The sequence below is a fragment of the Anopheles coustani genome, chromosome 3, assembly GCF_943734705.1.
Source record: "Anopheles coustani chromosome 3, idAnoCousDA_361_x.2, whole genome shotgun sequence".
In the NCBI taxonomy this organism is placed as follows: Eukaryota; Metazoa; Arthropoda; class Insecta; order Diptera; family Culicidae; genus Anopheles; species Anopheles coustani.
In genome coordinates, this window is record NC_071288.1 from 77,495,408 (window position 1) to 77,505,109 (window position 9,702).

General features: G+C 41.6%; 1 protein-coding gene across 1 annotated transcript; it reads right to left on the bottom strand.

Moving 5' to 3' along the window:
* Nucleotides 1-8,211: 8,211 nt before the first annotated feature.
* Nucleotides 8,212-9,417, bottom strand: LOC131267071 (phenoloxidase-activating factor 2-like). Its single transcript, XM_058269830.1, has 3 exons — nucleotides 9,373-9,417; nucleotides 8,840-9,130; nucleotides 8,212-8,769 (listed from the first exon to the last, which is right to left on the bottom strand). The coding sequence occupies exons 1-3, from the start codon at nucleotides 9,415-9,417 to the stop codon at nucleotides 8,212-8,214; spliced, it is 894 nt and encodes a 297-aa protein (XP_058125813.1).
* Nucleotides 9,418-9,702: the final 285 nt, after the last annotated feature.

The following is a 9,702-nucleotide window of genomic DNA, read 5'->3' on the forward strand; positions in this document are numbered from 1 at the left end:
AAATGTAGGCGTAATATTTAACTTGTAAATACCAGAACAGTTTATTTTTTTATGAATAGTTTTACCATAGTCATGCAGAAAACTAAAGGTGGGAAAAAGAAAGACAGCTCCAAGCAGTTGTTAAAAAATGCAGGTCATAAACATATTCGATAGAGCATACACGATGTAAGAAAACTAATCACATTGAACTCACTTCACTCACATGTTGCAAGTGAAGGTTATCAAGCACTAGTTTTGGGTTATATGTAACTGTCTAGGTAGAGACAGTTATTATTTCGATTTAAAATGTATTTTCCATTTTCTACACCGACTAAAGAGTACTTTCCATCGTTTCAAATTCTACCTGGTCCACGCAGACACCGATGTCCTCTCGATTGCATATTGATTGCTCGGAAATCCTCTCGAAGAAGCAGAAAACAAACAGTTAGTGCAGTAGGACCAAGCACACTTTCCCAGCGATTGCTATCAGGCGCAAACTTTTGCTATCAGAATTATGCAGCGCACCAGAGCAGCCAGTTTTCCACAGCCCGCGACAGTAGGAGAGGCGAAAGAAAAGTGCACCACTTTGCCGTTCGCCATTTTCCCAACACCCATCGATTTACGGTGGAAAAGTTGGGCGAACGAAAGTTATCGATACCAATCTGTCTTCGGGCGGTTCGTCAGCAAGTCAGGTGTTTGCTAGTTTGTCGGGAGTGAAGAAGCCAAACGCGGGAGGTTGGTAGAGATGGGAATTACTTTTCCCCCCCACCCAACCCCCCCCCCCTGTTCTACCTGCTACAACCACATGCATGCTCCTTGGAAAGCATATCCGTTCGCTTGTAATTAATTAAAATTCATTGCGCCCGAAGTGGGTGAGAAGTGTTTATGAGTCTTACGAGTCAAACCACCGGCGAGAGTGGTACCGTTGTTAGTTACATTGTTTTCTCATTCATTATCGCTGTACCGCAAAATAATCACCGTGATAAAGTCGGCAGATTTGTCTTTCACAAAATCCGTGCAGTCCTTATCTCGCAGTTTGGGTATTAGGACATCTGGAGTTATTTTTTCTAGCCTTCTCTTACAATAAGACACCTGCAACGAGGTCGCCCGGAAAGCCGAACGGGCAAAACTAACAGCTTAAAGAATTTATCGTCATTCTGCGTGGCCCAACTCAACACCGCCGTTGGTCCGGACGAACTTGCCCGGCATGAAGGAAAAGTTTAATAATTACATTAAGTCCCTGATCAACTTCCCTCTCCCGGGCGAAGTTTGTGCATAACCCCTCGGGGACACAAACACCCGCTCCCGGTTCCGCGACGGAAAAACGCCTTCCGATAGCGACAAAGGAAGACGCGTATGTGCGGGTGTGCTATGGCGCCGGCAGCACAGGAACCTCACGCCATCAGAAGCTACCGGCATTGGCGAAGACGCGAACTCATTTGCTTGCACAGTTGCAACCGTCGCACGAAAGTGCATCAAACGCCAAACGGTGCCGCCGGAAGGGAGCCAGTGGCGGCGCAACAGCGCAGCGAAACAAATGCCAACCACCCACTTCGGTGAAACACACACACACACAGACTCCCGTGGCATGCATTAATCATCATTCTGAAACTTACAGCGTTTTGATCGATGGCTGGCGCGTTGGTATCATTAGAGCGATCGCGGCCAAGAAACTCGGCAGCTGCTGCAAGCAGTGTTACGTTTTTGTGCTTCGGTATGCTGCTTTGTTCCCGGCTAAACTTGAACCATTACTGAAGAATGTTGTTCCATGGAAGGTTTTTTTATGTGAAAACTATTCTTCACTCTGGTTCTGCAAGCTTTAGAATGACACGAAGGCAAGGTTTCACAATTTCTATGTTTTGTTTCGTAAGGTGATGTTTATATGATTTATCCTTGAATATCAATAAGAGGATATTCAATGTTTTTCAACAAGTGACCGAAGTAAAGAAGTGAAAAATTGTTAATGCAGTGCAAGAAAAATACTTTTATTTGTGTATTTGAATAAACTTGACTCTGTTTAGAACAGTCTTATTAAATTACTTAGCCCGCACCTTCAAGGGCCCAGTCGTAAGATTTACACTTAAACTATAGACTTCATCCATTTTTTTAATGATCGCCAAATAAAAGCTAGTAATCGGACAATGATGGATAATTTTACTGTATCCAATAAAAATTATTGTTGAGAGCCATAACGAAATAAGGAGAGGATGGTCCGGTATATAATCAGAGTTGAAGAGTAACAGAAGATAAATGGTTTATAGTTTATCAATTGGAATCAAGCATGTACTTGCATCAAAACAATAAGATATATCAAGCACTGGATTAAAATCAAACTTCGAGGAGTCAGCCAGACAACTTATTGATTATAGGATAAACATTGATTTTGCTGCGTAAGGACTCCGTTCATTTACCGCTTAGAGCCCCTATGAGTGTAAATCCGCCACTGTTAGCTAAACTTGGGGTACTAATTTGGGGCTAATGAAAAACGAACTTTAAAACGTTAAAAATTGATCCCTCGAGTCCTAGTTATGGAAACAACGAATGAAAATTAATTGCTTTGTTCCTTTTAGGATTTTAAACTATTTTGTACAATTAAAACCGCACGGAACGCGAATGAAACTCGTAGGGACTGTTCCAATTTGCCATACATCTACGCACTTTCGATCGCTGATATTCATATTAATTTCTAGCTTAAGTTTTATCTATGCAGTTTTCCGTTATTTTTAATCATACGAAGCTATAATAGTAATCCTGCGTTTACATTTTACGTGCTTAAAAGCGGACACAGAAGAGCTGTGCTACAGAAAACCAATGCAACAAGCTTACAAAGAGAAGCATGGAAAAGAATGTGAATCTGTACAAACGAAAATAGTTACTAACACCAACTATACACACAGCCAATCTGGTTGATAGGTTCAATTTAAATCCACCTTTTATGCATAAACGTTTTCAAATCGCACCATTTGAAAATGGCAAAGGCTTCGAAACAACCATCATCACATTCCGTTCCGTTCGATGCAGGTCTTTCAACAACTCTTTTTTTTATTTCGCTGAAGAGAGGGAGGAGGAGGAGTTCACACCATCACCGAAAATTGCATCATTGAGCGGGCGATACAACGAGTTTGGCGCATGAAAACCTGTTTATCGCAATACGGAACCGACCGGAGCACATGTGATTGGAATCGGAGATTAAATATCGATCGAGTCAATTTTCTTTTAAGCTCGCAACGTAAGGATACAAAGCCGCCGGCAGTCCTTAAGAGCCGGGTTGAGGCCGGTCTTTTTGGATGTTTCCTTCCTCGTGAGAACACACACACACATACACAACCGGTGTGTGACACAAAATACAACCCATCCGGGATGGTGCCCTCAACCGCTTTTCGGTCTTTTCCCTACCTTGCGGCTAAATAATCGATGCGTTAAAGCGGGACAAACGGTGGTTTACGGCGAGGTTTGCGGGTCGGTCAGTGCCCACGCTCGGTGGGGGTTCGGATTGGAAGGAAAAACAACATAAAAACGACAGCGATGTCCCTTTGAAGCGGGCTCCTAAGCGGGATAACAGCCGCACCAACCGCCAACCCGCAAACGGCGCTCGGTTGATTAGAAAGATAATCGAAAGGGTTCGACCGTTTACGGTTCCGCTGCTTCCGTATTCATGGACGTTTCCCTTTGATCTTATTACCTGGCACCGCTGGAAGGAACATCCGTCCTTTGCCGCCGAGTGCAGCTCCGGTGCGGTTAACGGCGAGCTATCGGAGTGGAAAACTTAAGCTTTCCTCTGGTTTGTGGTCGAGTAAATAAATAATCGCTCGAGAGGAATAAAATCTGTCCGAACTCCAAGATGATGGATAGGATCAGGTTGTAGGTGCTGTTTGTTATATTAAGACGAGAGTCATGTTTTTTAAGTGTCCTTAAAAACTGTCATCAAAAATGTTATCTAATTCCTCTGGATCCATTTTCGTTGTATCTTTGCATTATTTTAATAATCACCAATTAATCATTAAATCGATAATATCGTAAAAAATAATTTTAAACAAAATTATTCAGTTTAAAAACTGTACGCCAATCGTTTCCACTAGTTATCAATTCGATTTGCACTGTTGACAATAATTATGCTAAATAATTATAGTGCGCACACGTAGGGTAAATAATGCAAATGGGAAAATCATTTGTCACGATCAAACGCAACGCTATGCACACAAACACACACAAGCAAGCGAAAAGCGTGCACCTAAACGTGCACTTTTCAAAACGGCCGACTGGGGGACGAGGGGAAAACGAAACCTATCATTTGTTCTGTTGATTTTTCCATTCGGCGGAAACTCGTCGGTGCAGCAACGGTTCATACGGAGCTGTGAAAACATCACGCTCGTGATCCGTTCGCCGAGTTTCCCCTTGCCAACTGGAGCTTTTCCTCTCAGCCGTTAGGAGATCGTGGTATCGTCTTTTTTGTCTGCATATTAATCTATCTTTTTTTTTCTCTCTATTTCTTCACTATTCAAAGCAACACATTTTGTTTATATTTTCCTCCAAGCCAGCATCTCGCTACGTGGCGTTTGAAGCGATGGCGGGCGGCATCGGAAAACGTTTTAAAATGCAAAACGGTATGCAAATAACCGGTGCAGTGTTCACTTTGCTGCCGGATGACATCGCCTTGTAGTTCGTTCGTTTGGCATCATTGCCAAACGGCAACGATGTTGCCTTTGCTTGTGTGTCGTACCAATTTTACAGCCCGAGTGACATTTTTCCTCCTGGCAGTCGGATTTGTTTTCTTTCCTTTCGACGGAGGGCTTCCCTTTGATGCGAACCTGCTTTGAAAGCCCAAGATCCCGCAGTGGAGCTTTCCCAGTCGAGGGGAGAAGCAATCGATACCACTGTTCGTATCGGTTTCAAACCGCCAACTTTAAGCCCTTTTACACAAGTGGTAGCAAAAGGTGTACTTATCGTTATCAAAGTCAAAGTAAATCAAACCAGTTTTACCTCCCATTTGGAAGCGACGGTCGAAGGAAGTAAATTATGCAAATGTAGTCATTCGACAGGAAAGAAATACCTCTAGGAAATGAGTAGCGTTACGAGATACCACGCACAACAAAGAACCATTTATATTTTTTTGTTTGTTTGTTGTTTTTAGTGCTTGTAACAGCGGTGGGTGAGCTGCTTTTTATATGTTTTCATGTTAATTGATTCACTGCTATCAATTTATTGCTGGTGAATGATACAAGTTACATTGAATGTTACCTATATTGTATATAAGTATATAATGTTTATAAATGGTGCCCATCAAAAGTCCATTAACAGTTCGCAGAATGATAAGAGTAGAAACATTAAATACTAAAAAGAGCATGCAAAAACATTTTAGTCACTCATTTATTTTATTTCAACAATATCCCTCATTTATTACGAATGCTGCGGCATGAACAAAATTCTATGCTCATTTTCTCTTTTTTCAGTAAAGTTTTCGACTCTGCTGGAGGGTGAAGGTATTGTTTGCATTATGTCGGATGTCCATTGTATGTATGTATGTTCGACAACCGTTTGCGGAACATTTTACACATGATTAAATCCCACGCCACAGTACGCCTAGTGATTACAAAAGCATAATTCGCGGTATATGCAATATCAGCAGGAATTTTCAATGCGTTAGTACCGCATTAATTGATGTTAGTGGTAAAGTTTATTAGTTTTATTACCATTTACACGATCCAATGAGCTGATTAGATGAGTAATTTTCTGATTCGACATGCATGTTTTTTATATTAACATATTGCAACTCTGCTGACATTGTAAACATCGGTTCTTAGAAGTGAACAACGGAGAGAATTTCAAACTTGTTAAAAACTCATAAAATATACCCCGAGTTGCTGGACCGACGTTGATTGCAGCGCTTTTGTAGCGGAAAATTCTAAACCCATCATTTAACCTCCTACGCGCGTACAGCTAGTAAAGCCCACGAAAAGCGCTCAACACCAGTGGGTCCCATTAGCGCCACCGACTTCTGTCGCGAGATGGTTTCACTTCTGTGCGACAAATTTAAGCACCAACGTAAACGTAATTCAATTTGGGCTCATTTACGACGCGCCGCTTCGGCATGTGCCAGACATGTTTTCCGTCGGTGACGAATCGGTCCTTTGTGGAAAGAGGAACGATGGGCTCGATGAAAAAGAACAAAAAAAAAGCGAAAATGCTTACTCACACAAAAGACAAATAATAAAATTATGATACTTCTTCGGTCGCGAAAACGCACTCCCGGTTGGTTCGTGTTTTATTTTTATGCTCAAAATTCCAGCATAAGCAGGAAAGAGTGGTTATTTAAGGCACGTTGGAGCATGATGCCTTGCCGAGTGTCCTTGTCAACCGGTTGTCGAGGAATGGAGTGTGTAGCAATCGAAAGAAAACATCAAAAAGAACTTTATCGTCAGCGCCAAACTGGATTAGCTGCAGATCGCGCGATGGAGGCGCGTGATGAAGAATTAATTTGCATTTTTGTGTGCGTTTTTTTACGATTCCGACGAATGGCACAGACGATGAGATCGAGCTACCAATTACGTTTCAAGTAACTCCCTGCTTCAATGATAAATATATTACTGCAGTGGTAAAGTCAACCTTTCTTGTTTCAAATCTTATTACTTTCTTTATGCACCGTTCATAAAGTACCTTATGACATCGACTTTCATTCATTATTATGTGGAATAATGTTTGCCTGTCACTTGGTCATCAAACTTTTACGTCTTTTATTTTGCTTTTGTAAAACACGTTAGTGAAAATCACACTTTTCTCGTTTGAATTTCTTTCCGCAAGGACGTTTATCAAATAAGACGAAAATGACACCGTTTTCAAGTCAACAACAAATACCTGCGACTTCCCTCGAAAAAAGATTCAATACAAACGCATTCATTTATGTCCAAAAACAACGAAAACATAAAAATGTAACGCATGTGAAGAAAACACTTTCCAGTGAGTGATTCCGTGTTTGCTCCATCTCAACAATATTTCCTCTTGCGAGTTGAAACCAATGGGAAACAGCACACGTGTCGCGCAGTATAGGACTTGTTTCCGTTGTGTCGGGACTTTGTTGGTAATGGCCACGAGGCTTGTGATTTATTTGTGGATAAATTCAATGCCCTGAAGTACGTCAGATTTCCGTTTTGTTTTGCTGCCGTGAGCAGAATGTATTTTTAACAGAGAAAAAATAGAATACAGTTGCAGGATTTTGTTTTCCAGAAAAAAGAACGGATGGAAAGGTATTTAGACGTAAGCGAACCAAAAATATAATTCATCAAAACTATGGAGTAACATCGTCGACTCGAAAAGTTATGTATAAATTTGTATTCCTCTAAGATTGCTTACCGCGGACAAAATTTTCCATTTGAAAAACTCCTAGTCTCGGATCAATTTGGTTGGATTCGTTTTCTGCGAAAAAGTAAAAACCATCGTCAGACAAAGTTTGCAAAGGAAACGAGGAATCTTTCCCATCAATGCACTTAGCAAGTGCCGACACGTCTCCTAACATCCAATGGAGGCGCCTGGTGCTCGGATCGCTAAAAAATGACGTCTTAAAACAAAGAAACCGTTTAGCATTCACTCCGTCCATATCGAGTATCATTGGTCACCACGAGTGTCAAAGAGGCAATGGTTTTGAATTCGATTGGTTTTAGATGCATCCATTAGCTTTAAGCAGCAACGCAGGATACACATACGATAGGATGGTATACAGACGAGATGAGATGAGTAATCATTGAATTGGTTGAGACAGAAAATAGAAAACAAAAACCTAAATTGAAAAAGATGAAATTGAAATACAAACCCTGACGTTACTCATAATATCAAACATTCATCGAACCATTTGTTTTACATCTACCACAATATTAAACATCAACAACTGATAGCGGGATGGAACTGCCATGTCTATATCGGCGAGGAGCACAAGACCACACTATTGGTCTGGGTCTTATCGGGTAGCGCTGTGGATCACTATCTCACGTTGTTCTTCTTTGTTCAATATCATCTTACAGATTATTCGTAAATTCTAAAAACCTCGAACGGAACTACCGAACAATTTTATTTTAATTTTTGACATTTCGTTCTATAACATTCCATAAATGATAGTCAAACAGGACACAACAATCATCAGACCAAGGAATATTCAAAGAATGACATGATGACATCGCTTATAAACAGTTTATTGAATGTTCTTGAAATTCAACATTAGAAACACAATGTTTATAATCATATTTATGAGTAATTGAAATAGCTGTGAGACATGTTTCGCTGTGTCAGATGTCCTTCGATCCATTCACGGAACTTCGGAACGTTGGCATACAGTACTGGGATTCGGTTTTCACCGCAACCACTCCCGTCCATCACGATGCCTGCCTGATAGTATCTATTGACTGTTCCCGGTATGGGACACACCAAAGGCGAACCTGTGTCTCCTTTGCACATATTGCGACCCTCTTCACCTCCGGCGCAGATGAGGCTCGAGTGAATCACGAACTCCTGGCCAAGTGATGTGGTCCGAAGCGCCTTCTGACATTTCTCGCTCGGCACGATCGGCACTTCGATCTTCTTCAGAATTACCTGGTACCTCCCGTTCGCTCCGGCTACGTCCATACCATAGCCTGAGGCGAAACAACGAGGTGTACCTATGTGTTGATCCATCGGCGGCAAACAGATAGTGTCAACCGTTTCCATAAGTTCGGCCGGTTTTTCGAGGAACAGAAGCGCTACATTGTTGGCCTGAGTAGTCTTATTGAATCCGCTGTGGATCACTGTCTCGTGCACTTGACGATCCTGCGGGAAAAGAAGCGAATTGATAACTGCACTAAACGATTCCATGCCCGAGATATGACGTGCTCCATACCTGGTGAGGGTAAATCTCGTCCCTCGTCTGAGTGTCCCACTCACCAAGGCGCACCAAGGTTTTTGCGGCAGCTTTATTTTGAACGCAACTTGCCGCAGTCAGTACCACCGACGGGTGAATCAACGATCCTCCACACTGATACACATTAAACACGCTGCCGGCTAAATTTTCTTTGCTCAAAATCACTGCCATCCAGGGAAACTCTCCGTACTCGGATTCTCCCTGCGGATCAACCACCCGGAATCCCACACCATCAACGTTGCGCTCTCCACATTTTTGCGTAGCGCTAGTCTGTTTGGAGATACAATGAATGGAATAAAATCCATTAGATGAACAGCGGTACAAGGGTAAGCTGATAAGGGTGTGTAATAATCAATGGCAGAACAGCGAAGTTTCCAACCTTGGTAGTTATCAGCGAATGTAATAAATGGGAAATAACAGCTTGTTTTAACTTGATGTACCAAGACATAGTGAAACGTTGTTAAAAATTCTGATTCGTTAAATGCAGAAATAATAAACTACAGTTGACTTACCATTGCTAAGCACAGCCCAAGAACCAATCCTATATTTAGGAACATCTTGCCCGAGTGAAACTGAAATGTGTAATATAAAAAAAGGAAAGTAAAAACAACGGAAAAGTAAGAACAGGTGTCACCCATTGCGCTCAGTTATTATGAGTAAAATAGTCTGGCAAGGATTGAAACTCTAAAATACCTAAATGCTAATATTGTTCATTACCATGTAGACTGCACCTCACACACAATAACACTTATCTTAAGATTTCGATCACTGAAGCTGAAACTGATACAATATAGAACCTTGCCTGCCGCTTATCAGCTTGGTACTGACCAAGTTTACTGATT